Here is a 14,332-nt window from a genome sequence, read left to right as displayed (position 1 = left end):
TATCATTATGAGTTGAAAGAGCATATGATTCATTAAAAGATTCTACCTTATTTGCTTTGAAGTGTGGCAGTTTATATTCTTCCTTTGTTGATAGTGATACCTTGGAGTAGAATGGGACTTACTTAATATGCTAGAAAAAAAATGTTTGGCCAATGCATTAGCATCTGAAGCACTTGTGATGCATTACCTTTTTACTTTTAACACCCTAGGTAGTGGACTGGGAGTGAATTTCCCAGCTTTTTTCTTAGATTTTTCTCTAAACTGCTGATGCTGGAGATCTACTATTTATTGAAGACACAAATAATGACCAAAAACTCTGTCAGCTTTCATTGTGTCAAAAAAAAAGTGCACTCTATATTTCTTGTAAACAATAATATTTTTCTCCATACAGTGCCTATAGTATCTAGTCATTAATGGTCTTCTTAAACAATGAAGAGAGTCTAATTCCAACAACCACCAAAAAATTGGTGGCTGTCAAAACAAGCCAAGTAGATTTAGGGATGGAATTTATACCTAAAAGGTATAAGGTTCTATTCAGTAGGTCAATAGCATCATCTGCTGTCGGGAATTCATCCCTGTCTCCTTCAATATCCCTTACTCCTGGAATTTAGCCTTTTTAAGAATCCACCAAGATGACTCTTTTTAGAGGTGTAACATTACTGATGATTATAATAGGTATATGATCACTTGTACGACCATCATCAGATGTTTGCAAATAGAAATGAATAAGGTATATTCTGGAAATAGCTACTGAGATATCAATACAAGATAGGGTACATGTTTGGTCCTGAGAATAGGTAGGTTCAACTGTATTAAGAAGTTTGTTATCATTCCCCATAAATGAAGCGATTATGTTGCCTTTTGTATTTGCTAAAGCATCACCCCACAAGGCGTGTCTACTATTAGTATCGTCCAATAAGAGATATGGATGGGGAAACTGAGGAATGAATTCAGCTACGCCATTATATGGCACTTTAACATTAGGAGGCAAATAAAGTGAACATGCTGTATATTTCCCATTGCCTTAGAATGTGTTGGTTTTGACCTTTTGGTTGGGGAAGTAGTGAAACAGATATAGGGGCAGTGCCTTAGTTACCATATGCACTGGCAAAACCTTATAAAGTTATAAATTTGTTCTAGCATTCCTGTACCCATAAAGCAATCCATATATCTTGGGAGTACTATCAACAGTGACCTAAGGTGGGGCAGTGTTTTTTAATGAAACTTCTTTTTTATCTTACTACATTAGCAGACGTTTTTGTCTTATTCAACATTCTCCTAGCATCTTCTTCTTCCCCACAGTCATCCCTACATTAAAGGGGCAGTTGTCTGGTGCGTCCTCTCCAATACCTTTTATCAAAGGCATCCTCTTCCACCAAACTTCTTCTCTCCATTTCATCCTTCACCTTATCTTGCCGTTAATTCTCTACCTTTCTCCCGATCTTCTCCCCCTAACAGGTTCTTCCCAAGCCATCTGCACTACCTCCCCACCATTCATCCGCAACACGTGCCCACACCATCTCAGTCGTGACACTCTATCACGTCTGTAATCTTTACTATGCCTGCCATTCTTCTTATTTCACCATTTTCCAATCTTTCGCTGAGTGATATCCCCATAATCCACCTCAGCATTCTCATCTCTGTTCTCTCAAGCTTTGCTTCCTCTTTTTTTTTCTTAAAGCCTATGTTTCTGATCTGAAATCTTATAACGTGGAGGGTTCATATACGAATGAGCAGTTAACTATTGGTTCCTTAGCTATTCTTGTGTGATGAGGTTGCTATCACACCATACTCCGCCATAACCTGTTTGCAGCTGGCACAATACAGTGCTTGAGTTACTAGTCCACTACTGGAGTTGTAAGAGGTGTAATTATGTTAGCATTAACATATTTCATATGAACCAATTAAAATAAACATGAGTTCAAATTTTTTATTAGAAAGGTAATAAAAGTCATTATAAATCTATAAAAATTACAAAGTTAATCCAAAATGAAAATAGGTACTTGACAACTTTGCTTCCTTTACATTCTACCAGCACTTTGCATTAGGATTAGTTCATTGACAATGATACCATTCATCCTGCAGAATGTTCGTCGGGTTTAACTTGTCAGTAAAAGTAGAATGAAACTGAAGGTGGCCATTCACGTTATCTTTTATCCGATTCTTAGTGACCTAGTGAACGTGTGATAATAGTGTTGCAGTAACTTTAAATTCAGTGTTCAAAGCCCAAGCTGAGCCAACACTGCTTCAGCATTCTTGGCCACTGACATTTCCCGGCGATGAGACGCTACTGGATCACTTGTCCTAATGACTGACATCTCTCTGCGAGGGATGTGAGGGATGTATGTATCGGTCCGTTCCTCAATTTCATCCAGTTCTTGCTGAGCTTTACGGAACTTAGCCAAGTTTAGAGCAGCAATTTCTTCTGCCTCTTCTACTTGACGTTTGTAGGTCTTTATTTTCTGTTGAAGTTTGTCCACTAGGTCCTGAGTGCTCTCGTGATTTTTCTTGTCTTCCTCAGATTGGAAGGTGAGCTCCTTGATGCGTCTTTCACACTTCCTTAGGTTCTTCTGGGCATCAGAATGACGGCGTGCTTCTTCGTCCAATTGAGTTTCTAGTTCACGCACTCTTCCTTCCAGTTTATTAACAGCCTTCTTTCCAGTTTTGACATAATTACTTTCACTCTCGTCAAGGCGAATTTGGAGTTCCTTCACAGATACTTCTAGTCCCTTGCGCATGTTCTCCTGAGACTGAGCATGCTCCTGCTCAGCCCGCAGTTCATCGGCTAATCTAGCAGCGTCTATCATAGCTTTCTTTGCTTTTTCTTCAGAATTCTTGCCTTCACTCATCATTTCTTCAAGATCAGCCTGTCAGACAAGAAAAATTTTTTTAATTATTTCCCTGTCCTTGAAGTAAAAAAAAAAAGAAATAAACGTTGTTTTGTTAGTATCATGGTAATTTTAGCTATTTGATTTTTCCCTCAAGCTGCTATTTACTGTCCAATTTTTACAGGCTATTCACTAAATAAAAGTGTGTGTCTGTAACAAACAACCTATACATTCCATTTCCACGTCCCTCCCTCTGGTTTTGGGAAAGATGCACTGTAATAAATCAATGGCACTTAAAAAAAAAAAAAAAAAAAAAAAAAAAAAAAAAAAAAACCTAACCCTCCATAAAGTGCCAAAGTACACAAATAAAACAAAATATTATCTTATACACAAAGCAATCCTGAAAAGTTCATATTTAAACCCAAATCAGAAAAGTCAGAATTGTTAATCACTGGAAGTAAGGAGAAGGATAAGCTACAGAATAGGAAGGTAAACAACTGAGATATTAAGAGAGTATCAGGATGCATATATATGGAGAATGGTACAATGAAAAAGTCAATAAATTAAGCATTCAAAAGCAAAGAAAAGTGGAATTCATAAGGCATGTATTAATATAGTAATGTGGCCAAGGTAGGAGACATGGCCCCAGAAATAAGAATTATATATGAAACTAATAATCCTTACTATCTTTGTTAATACCAAAACACGAGGAATAATGAAAAGGAATTTAGGAATTTGAAAGAATATAATGCACTATAATGAAAAGAATGCTGGCACAACCATCAACCACGTCATACTGGGAACATAAATCAGAAATAGTTATATGACCAGTAGAAAACAGGATTGAATATATTGTGAATATGCTATGTCACAATATAGTAACAACAGAAAGAAAAAGATCAAATCTGAGATTCTAGATCAAATATGAAAGATATATAATTACAGCTGGGGTGAAAGTGATAAAAATGTGAACGTAAAATTAGATAAAGGTGGAAGTAAAAACGTAGTTAAAAGGAAAATTTTAAAAGAAAATAAAACTTTAGAGAGCCAGGAAATAAAAAAAAAAGTGGGTAGCTATAAAACAGGAGGAGGTAGCAAAGTTGAGATTCACGAAAGATAAAGGCAGAATGGGATATTCAGAGAACTTGTGCAAGAGAGGCAATTATAACGATGAAGGCTTGGCTTAACATACTAGAATATAAGAATAATCTTAAAAGAACAAATGGAGAGGATGTTATATGTGACCTATATGGGATGGAGGAAAAGACAGAGCACATAATATCATCTACTTGCAAAAGGGTTCAGGGGATTTGCTCAAAAGACTCCAGATATAAGGATTTGAAATTACCAACAAAGGAAGGGATTAGAAATATAACAAGGGCATTAGAGATACAGGAAATATATAATAAATCGGAAGTGTCCTCTGGTTAGGTTGCAAATAACAATGATGTTCTCTCAGTAGGTACCAACGCTTCACGCCTGCTCAAGGAGTGTGTCCGCGGTATTCTTGAGTTGTGGAGTGAGCATCGTGAAACCAGAAAATCTTGTTTCCCTATTAATTTTTTTGTCCAGTATGTACTGCACATTTTTTGTACTTTATAACTAATATTCAGATAGGATCTGTTTGCTTGTAGAAGTCAAAGCTCCCTGATAAGATACAGTTCCAGATATGATATATGTTACACGTAAACCTAATTCATTACTGTATTTTCAAGATCTTAATCCGTCGACAGAAAAATTGATGGTTCAGTCTTCCACTAGTAACATTGGCAAGAACAACCGAAGTTATTTACCTGAATTAGAAGACTATCATTGATCATGTGGAAATAAAATAAAAGTGATTTATTTACCTGCAATGTTTGTAATTCTCCCTCAAGTTTCCTCTTAACAATTGTAAGAGAACTTAGTTGGTTATTCTGCTCACTCAGCTGTTCATGGGCTTCTGTAAGCTCTGCCTCCGCTTGCCGACGAGCACGATCTGACTGCTCCAGCAAGGTCCTGGATTCATCCAGTTCGCCGCGCAGAGTATTTGCCCGTCTCTCTGAAATACCTGTGACGGTGCCGAGAGAGAGGTTATGACTCAAAGGCAGGATGCAATCAACTGAGTTGTTAATTAAAGAACACTCTCCTTTATATACAAAATCTCAAAGCAACAAGAATTTTCATGTTCAAATATTGACAATGTTACAGAGGAGAAAAGCAGACATGAATTTTTATGTTCGTTTTAGTGCGAGGGAAGAGCTAAGATACAAGCATAATATATACAAAAGGAATTATGTACAATTGTGTGACACACGGTTGGTACATACCGTACTGCTCTCTGTACTCAGAGCCAAGATGGCGCTCCTCCTCAATTCGCACCTGCTGTTCCTTGATCTCTACTTGCAACTTCTTGATGTGCTTCTGCAAGTTTGAGTTGGTCTTGTTGGAATGCTCTAGTGTGACTTCTAATTCACTCATGTCGGATTCAAGTTTCTTTTTCAAGCGGAGGATCTCGGCTTTACCCTTAGCCTCCGATTCCAAGGATGCCTGGATGGAGTCAATTGCTCTCTGGTGACATTTCCTGTAAGAAAGAGCAAACATCCCAGATATGAATAATCTGCTCAAAAATATATTCATACAAGGTTCTATGAGCCTCATATAAAATAGAAACAAAAATAAAGAAAAGTGTATATCTTTAGAATACCCTCACTGTGTATCTTGGCTTCAGTAGTGGATTATACATTTCAAATATGAAATCTTTACCTTATATAGTTGAAAATATATGTACAATTAAGCTACAGTATATTGCAGATAAAAAAGTGGGTAGTTTTTGGCATGTCTCATGTTAACAGATTAATATATATATGCATACATACACACACACACACACATATATATATATATATATATATATATATATATATATATATATGTATATATGTATATATGTATATATATATATATATATATATATATATATATATATATATATCTATATATATATATGCGTGTGTATGTATATATATATATATATATATATATATATATATATATATATATATGTGTGTGTGTGTATATATATACATATATATACATATATATATATATATATATATATATGTGTGTATGTATGTATGTATGTATGCATATATTATATATATATATATATTATATATATACATATATATATATATATATATATATATATATATATATATATATATATAAATAATGTATTGTGTGTATCGCTAAAATGCAGTTCGATTGACCAATATGGACTGCTTTGAAGTAGGAGATTTGGTTGGCACGCCTGTAATGTCGATTTATTTATTTGATGAACATGGTCTAGAAATATGTTTTTTGATCTTGGTGATGAATGACATAACGTGTGTGAGGAATTTTGGTGGCTTATAGAAAGCACTCCATATTGGTGTATGAAGCAGCTAATCTTGCAAAAATGATACAAGATTCAACATTCAAAGAATTAATGTGGCAGAAATTATTGCACCACACGTGTTTCTCTAAGGATTTTCTAAATGCAATATTAGAATGAGACTGGTGTTTATTGACCCTTCAGTAAATTTAGCTCATTAAGTTTATAACCCTTTAAGCTGATTTCAGTTTATATTTCAAGTTTGCATTATATGATATTGTATCAAGCTGTACTTAGTCAGACTTTAAAAAAAAAAAAAAAAAAAAAAAAAAAAAAAAAAAACAATACATTCCCACCGGGATTCTCGAGGTCAGACTCGATTAGGGATCAGGAAGTTCACAACATTTATTAATCTGTGGGGAAATTAACAATATTGTCACACCCCTATGAGTCCATATGATGCATCGGATGCATTCACTAGATGATATCATAGTTGAAGTCCAAAGATAATTCTATGGTGTACTTAACATACTGATTGATTATAATGCAGAATCAACATTCTCGAATACACATGGAACAATAGAAAAATTTTAACATTTTTTAATTAGCACCATATTTTTTTTCTTTTTTTTTTATGAAATTTTAATTTTGTTGGTTATACTTCATTAAGGGAAAGGGACCTCTTGGATGATAAGCTAGCTTCTAATAAAGATTTCTTATGACTACGTACCTTAATTTTTTTTTATTTATTTATTTTTTTTTTTTAGCTGCTCTTTATTAGCTGGCACAAATTGTTTCCTCAGCAACTCACATAGCACCATTCTGAGACTTGCTAAAGATAGGCTCTGGTAAGAAAGTTTACTGGGATAATAACTTGAAAATGAAGTAACTTTCTACGAACTTGTGACTGATGGCTTAGCTTACCGTACTAACATAATTCATGGTTAACTTTAGTTTTAACAGATCAGAGTAATAAAGGGATAAGATTTAAAATATTGTAACTATTGTTATTGTTTATGTCAAGATGTTCCCTTTTGTTGCCATGGTAGGTGAAAATTTGCTTTATGTGGGATCAGGAATCTTTCATCTGAGGAAACAAACTATGACCCTATTGAAGGTGGAGTAGCAGCTGTGGTCTGGTATCTGGAAAAAGTACGTTTATTTCTATTGGGCTAGCAAAAATTAACATTAGTGGTGAATCATTACCCCTAATGAAATTGTTTGGCGAGAGAGAAGTAAAATATACCAATAAACATAGACTTTTAGGCTGAAAAATAATATTCAAGGCAGAAGAACTCTGCCACTGACAGGTTATCCTAGCTTAAGAGCAATCCCCTGATGATACTGATATCTAAAAAGCAGAAGAGGTGGAGACTGTGACGTCAGTAAATATAATTGAGAATTCACGAGTTAGCGAGTAAAACATCATGTTACTTGAGAACCGAAACGTTGAGAGAACAAATGCTGAATATGCAGACTGTCAGCTATTATTGCAATGTCTACCTGATAATGACTGGCTATGAATAAAAAAAATGGTAGAATCCACGTTGGTACCCTATTTCCATGGGAAGGGAAGACTCCGCCCCCTTGGAGACTAGGTTATATATGTACGTGTATTTGGTGAAGGACACATCCATCTGATAATACCTAAAAACTTAAGGATTCATGTCACGAGTTGCCTCGGTTGAGGCCACCAAGACGTTGATTTATTACTTTATAAGGCTGTCCCTTTATTAGCCAGGTATGGAGGCAGATTTAAAAATCCAGGGATCAAGATGTGCAACATTCTATAATGCACTAGCCATCTGAACAGAAGGCATCTCTAATACCTACGCAATCACTGAACATCCACTGCAAAAGACTGTTGTATGTTCTATTCATATAGATAAATATTAATTGGCATATGCCAATAGATTACCTGGCTGAATCGATTTGCTATACTTTGCTAGTAAGGTCACTTCATCAAGGACTGTCTATCTGGAGGCTGGAGATCAATCATTGATCTTTCGACCTTGAACAAGTTTGTCCTCCAAACTCCGTTCAAGGTGGAGACCGCAGCTACGGTCAGGCAGGTAGGCAGTCAGGCAGGGGGACTTCATGATCGCACTAAGGAGGTTGTTTTGCTAGTTGGTTACGTAAAATCAAATATTTTCACGAATGGGGGAAAAATTATACACTGCAGAGATGCTGGATTTTGGTGGGAGGGGTGGTGTAAAACTTTGTATTTCTTTTGCTCACAACCCACATCCCATTGGATGAGCAGAGGTTGGTGTACAATCTGGCAAGCATCGATGATAATTGGTAATGGAATGACGATTGGAGCCTCAATATTAATGATATCACAACGGCACTATTGTAATGCACGAATTTTTGAAAATCCCCAAAAGTTTACTATCTCCCAGTAGTCATTGGGGTAATGGCGTTACGGGAAAGCAAGTAAACAATGGTTAGGTTAAAAGAAAAATTTATATGATAAGCATGCCAAGCAGTTGCCATATTGGAAACCATGTATTAATAAAAGTTATGGTAACTAACAAATGGGATTGGTCAAGTGTTGTAATGGAAAGAAATCTATATGGTCAATACCTAATCTAAGTATAGAGCAGTGACAAAATGAGAAGGAATTACCATCATTTAAAGTTCATGCACACTGACCAGTATTTCCAGCCACCGGGACCTTCAGGTCATATAAGCAGACTGAGCCCAGCTTCCTTATCATCTGATAGCAGTACTTAGTCCCCAACCACTTCAAGATAGAAAACCTCACACACCTCCAGTCATCTAGTCTGGTTGAATAACTGAATTGTTTACGCATGTACCTAAACTGCATATACTCATATGTATGTGTATTCTGTGCACCCTTTTCCATATTGTCTTATGTATTTTTTTTTTTTTTTGGTGGAAGCCAAGATATACAACCACCAAGAAAACCTTTATAATATACCTTTAGTATACACCTTTTGTGTCTGATTTTATGATGGTATTGAGCTTGAGGGGGATTTAGGATGATCTATCCCATGAGAAATTATATTTATTTATCACATCAATTGATTTACTGCAAAGATATATCTTGGCTGGAATCATTTTATGCCCGCAGTCAGACAGTCTCTTGTACTTATCCAATAATAGCACCTAGCTAACTAAGAACAGAAGACTAATTTCTCATATCCTATTTGAATTCCTCAAGAATATTAGATTATTGTTCCCTCATTAATCATTTCAAAGTAAAATTCTTCGAACACCTACCTTGTGTTTTCAAACTCTTCCTCTTTCTCTTGAATGCGTCGATCAATTTCTTGCCTGACTTGGCTGAGTTCCAGTTGAGCTCTTAGCACCTTATTTTCCTCTTGCTCAAGAGCAGCCTCAGCTTCCTCCAGGGCAGCTTGAAGCTCTTCCTTCTCAATCTCGAGGCGTTTGATCCCTCTCTGCATTTCATGAAGGCTACGGCCATTATCCCCAATCTGGTCCATAAGGTCCTTGATCTCATCAGTCAAGCTTTTGTTTTCCCGACGTAGAGTATCAAGGTGTTCTTGAGTCTCCTCATGGGCTGCTTTCATTCGGAAGAGCTCAGTGGAATAGTTTCGACACTCTTTCTGTGATGCATCTAGTTCTCCAGCCAAATCGTCTACTTTCATCTTCCACTCACTGATAATCCTGTCAAAGTTTTTCTGCTTTTTCTCGGCTGCATTAGCCAGGGTCTGCGCTCGATCAACAGCAATCTGCATGTCTTCGAGTTCCGTGCAAACTCTCTGCTTGGTCTTTTCTAGCTGCATGTTCTTTACATTTAGCTGTTCAATCTGATCCTCTGCATCTTCTAGGCGGGCTGAAAGCTTTATTCTTGCTGCTTCTAGTTCCTCAGCTCGAGCGACACCTTCTGATTCGTATTTTGCTCTCCACATCAGGGCTTCAGCATTTGATTTTGAAAGAAGACGCTGAACATCAGTCTTTGCCTCACTTTCTTCTTCCAACATCTCTCGTAGACCATCAATGTCATGTTCTAGGTTACGGAACTTGCCGAGAAGTGTTGCACGTTCCTATTAAAAAAAAACATTTTTGATAACGGTGATAGAATAAAGGAAAAGAGAAACAACAAATGGAAGCTAAATCAAAATCACATATATCATGTTTTATCAATCAAAAGAGATGGATACATGTAGCTACCCTTTGTTTGAATCTTTAACATCAAAATTTCTTATAAATGCATAAGCCTAAGGATTACTTAAAACTAAATATTCTTTTCTATATGAATATACCACTGTTATAATTGCTAAGGTTTCTAATTCCAATCTCTTTATTTAGATGTTTGTTTATATGAAAGTGGTTATAAACATATTAACTAATCTTTGCATTACATACAGTAGAGCATTAATTTTATGACTGATGCTGTTTATTTCCTTTTATGAAAAATATATAAGGAATTCCATAAACTGTATATATCTATGTGCTCTATTAATTAGTTTGTAAATAGAAAGGTAAATTCAATATTGCTAATATCAATAAAGTTAAAACTTAAAGGAATAAGCCTTATTCTCTTTCCTCACTGGGCTGCTTACTCTGTTGGAGATCTTAGGCTTGTAGAATCCTGATTTTCTAATAATAACAATAATATGACATATGATTTTAAAATTAGAACCTTGAAATATAAAAAAATAATGAAAAAATAATCTTACAATGTGAAGGGACACTCACCCTGGACTCTTCATCGGCTAGTTTAGCAGTATCTTCCAGCTGGTTGGTGAGGGAGAGCTTCTGCTTAGAGAGTAAACCTATCTGACTCTCAGCTTCCTCAAGTTGTCTTAATATATCAGAGTTCTCAGCAGAGAGCTTCTTCTTGGCTGCATCGAAGTCATTGAGAGTGCGGTTGGCCTCGTCCAGCTTGGCCTGAATCTCGTTTGTTTGATGAACGAGTTGTTTATTTACTTTCTCCAAATGAGCCTACAATGAAAGCTTGGAGTGTTAGTGACATCTATAAATATGTTGTGGAGTGTGCTACACCAATTCCATACCCTATTCCAGCTCCATTCAAATATATACTTTTTACTCGCTATCATTGACTGAATCTTTTATATCTAATAATTATGACTGAGTAACTCGCACAATAAGAAATATATAGGAAAAATGTGATTCGGCTGAAATTTATATTTTACACCTCATCCCTTTGCTATACTGAGGAGTAAAATTTAGCCTCATGCTTATACAAAATAAAAGCAGGGTTTTATCTAAATAAAAGGTTGCTGATTATTTTCTTTTACTGAATCAGACTTCGAGATTTCTGATTTCATTGATCTGAATTCTGATAAACTTCAAAGCTTTAAAGTTAAGTGTATTTATATACATTTGTATACACTTATACATTTATATATAATTGTTGTACCTCAAGAAATATACCAATATGATGGACACATTTCTAAAAGCGGCATTCAGTTTTGTTTGTGTTTCTATACATAATTGTCTACTTTCAACTAAGAAATGTAAACCAGTACCATCCATCAATAAGATATCAGAATAGGAATGTGAAGTAAGCAATGCAAGAAACACGGTTTATTAAGAAAAAACTGATTCCCTCAATGAAATGCCAAATCAGATGCCAAGTGGGAACATGATCTACTCTATACTCATCATAGTCTTAATTATCTTTTCACTACTTAGTCATAACCCTCCTTTGAAGCTGATGGTTTGGCAATAGCATTTAGTATTTTTTTCTGTTTAGAGTTGACAAATTACAGGTCCAATATCATCTGAAGAGATGGTATGTAACCTCCTCAATGAGTAGCTTAAACTCGCAGGCCAAGACAGAACTCGATCTGCAGTCAATGTGGATGTAAGGCTAGTGCTTCAACACCATACTGTAATGACATTAATTCTAGCAATGGTTGTTTTATTAAGCGGAAATAAATTCACAATGATTATCCAAGGGAAACATATTACCCAAATAAATAAAAGGACGAAAAAGACCAGACATTGCACAGTGAAGTAGTGATTAGGAGGCTGGAAAGTAAAACTGAATAAAGGAAGAAGAAATAGGGGTTAAGTAGAAGGGTTTGGAGTGGGTATAGGTATGGATCAAAAGATTGATGTCATCAATCCCTATGGAATATCTCATCAAGCCTTCCATAGTTCCGTCATCAGTTATGGTGCATCATCGTAATGCAATTAAAATCTTTGAACTTAATAACAACTTACCTTTTCTCGGCTGATATCGTCCATCATTGTCTTCGCATCATCAGAGTCTCGTTTCATGGATTCCTTCTCCTTTTCAGCTCTGTAAAAATTAAGAGAGTTCATTATTAAACCCAATGAACACTGTTTGAAGCAATTGCACATCATATTGCAATGCTTAAGAATTCATTTCACAATTCCAAGAAGCATAACATCAAAAACAAGAATAAAGATCAGAAAGCAACAACAATGATTAATAATTTTACTATCCTAGAAGCCAAGAATCTTTTGTAAGAACATACAATGGAAAATGTTTTCTTTACCTTATTTTCTGCCTGTTTAATTGGTCGATCTGCTCTCCCATCTCGGCAATAATTTCATTATGTTTTTTGCGGAGGTTCGCGAGTGAAGCTTCATGTTGAATGCTGCATTCTTCAAGTTCCCGCCGAAGCTTCGTAAGTTCTGCCTCTCGTTTTTTATTCAGTTCTATTTGAGCAGCCGTGGCACCTCCTGCTTCATCTAGACGCTCACCAAGTTCGCTTAGTTCTTTATTCAAGGCTTCCTTTGCTTTCTCCACCTTGCCACGGGCTTGGCGTTCATGTTCAACTTCTTCTTCCAGCTCTTCAATCTTGATCTGGAGCTCTTTGACCTGCCGTTGAACTTTGGACACTGTTAGCTGCTCCTCTTCCAACTTAAGATTAAGGGCTGACATTTCCTTATCTTTCCTTTCAATTACTTTTTCGAGTTCTTTCTTTCCTCGCTCGAAATCTGTTACACTCTCTTGTGTGATCTTAAGCTCACTCTCCACCTTCCTCTTTATCTTCTCTGTATCATTCCTCACTTTCTTCTCAGCCTCCAGGGAATCCTCAAGTTCGTCGATTGTCTGTTCTAGCTTTGCCTTTACTTTGTTTAAGTGGTTGCATTTATCCTCGATGACCTGCAAGTCCTCAGCAGTCTTCTGATTGCATTCCTGCAGATGCTTCTTTTCCTTGTTAATTTTGTTCAGCAGTTCCTCCTGGTGAGATATTTCGTCATTTAGTGTATGAATCTGATGGTCCTTCGAAGCCTTGTCTTGTTCTGCTTTCTGAACAGAGAGTTCTAGGTCTTCTATCTCGTTCTTCAAGCTCTGTACTACTTGATCTACTTTTTTCTTCTCTTGATATATCCTGTTTCTTGCTTCCTCTTCTTGTTTCAGTCGTTCCAAGACATCCTGTGCACAGACAAGGAATGTACAATTAGATACAATCACACAGTCAGATATATTTTACAACTATTAAATACTGAGAATGAGTGTGAAGAACTGGAAAATGATCTTACAGCAGACGAACCAAATGTAAATTTCAGAGAGTGAAGTTGAGAATGCTATAAAGAAAGAAAAAATACATAGAGCTGCAGGAAAGTTTGAGTTAACAATATAAATTATAAAGTCCTTAGGATATCTAAGCAAAGAGTGGGTACACACACTATTGGAAAGTATCTGGGATGTAGACAAAATGCTAAGTGACAGGAATAGATAGTTGAATTATCAAATTGTATAAACAAAAGGGAGACATGTTAAAATGTGGGAACGAAAGAGGAATTAAGGTTTTGGAAACTGTATTCAAGATACTAAAAAGAATAGTAGAAGGAAGTTGAGAGAGTTGATAGCTAAATGACTGCTGTTCAAAAAATATGCGGACTGACATCATAAAGCAAGAAGTACTTTATTTAGAAGTTACAGGACTAGCCCCCCTCTAAATTACTCTCCTTCCCAACGCACACACTTATCTCGATGGTGTTTCCACTTCTTGAAACATTCCTGGTATGCTTACTTTGTAATGCCTTCAGCTCCTTCGTCGCCTTTGCTTTAATTTTGGGAATCTTCTCAAATCTTCTTCCTTTCAAGAGTCTTTTGAGTTTTGGGAACAAGAAAAAATCATGAGGAGCAAGGTCAGGTGAGTAGGGGTGTTTGGGTAGAACAGTGACTTGAGTGTGTGGCCGAAAACGCAAG

The 14,332-nt window shown here is 36.0% G+C and overlaps 2 protein-coding genes across 2 annotated transcripts in view; both read right to left on the bottom strand.

The window, feature by feature from the left end:
- Positions 1 to 616: 616 nt before the first annotated feature.
- Positions 617 to 1,520, bottom strand: LOC137657805 (uncharacterized). The gene is made up of 2 exons (XM_068392737.1): positions 1,457 to 1,520; positions 617 to 972 (listed from the first exon to the last, which is right to left on the bottom strand). The coding sequence occupies exons 1-2, from the start codon at positions 1,518 to 1,520 to the stop codon at positions 617 to 619; spliced, it is 420 nt and encodes a 139-aa protein (XP_068248838.1).
- Positions 1,521 to 1,931: 411 nt separating this feature from the next.
- Positions 1,932 to 14,332, bottom strand: part of LOC137647086 (myosin heavy chain, muscle-like) — a 44,761-nt gene continuing 32,360 nt past the window's right edge. The window contains exons 17-23 of the mRNA XM_068380308.1: positions 12,666 to 13,552; positions 12,367 to 12,445; positions 10,873 to 11,118; positions 9,430 to 10,217; positions 5,138 to 5,391; positions 4,679 to 4,878; positions 1,932 to 2,867 (exon numbers count right to left, since the gene is read on the bottom strand). Of these exons, the coding sequence (XP_068236409.1) occupies positions 2,220 to 2,867; positions 4,679 to 4,878; positions 5,138 to 5,391; positions 9,430 to 10,217; positions 10,873 to 11,118; positions 12,367 to 12,445; positions 12,666 to 13,552 (3,102 nt within the window). The 3' untranslated portion in view covers positions 1,932 to 2,219. The remainder of the gene's footprint in view (positions 2,868 to 4,678; positions 4,879 to 5,137; positions 5,392 to 9,429; positions 10,218 to 10,872; positions 11,119 to 12,366; positions 12,446 to 12,665; positions 13,553 to 14,332) is intronic.

Source organism: Palaemon carinicauda, chromosome 1 (genome assembly GCF_036898095.1).
Source record: "Palaemon carinicauda isolate YSFRI2023 chromosome 1, ASM3689809v2, whole genome shotgun sequence".
NCBI classification, from domain to species: domain Eukaryota; kingdom Metazoa; phylum Arthropoda; class Malacostraca; order Decapoda; family Palaemonidae; genus Palaemon; species Palaemon carinicauda.
Note: the sequence above shows the minus strand (reverse complement) of the source record. Positions and strands in the feature narration are given on the sequence as shown.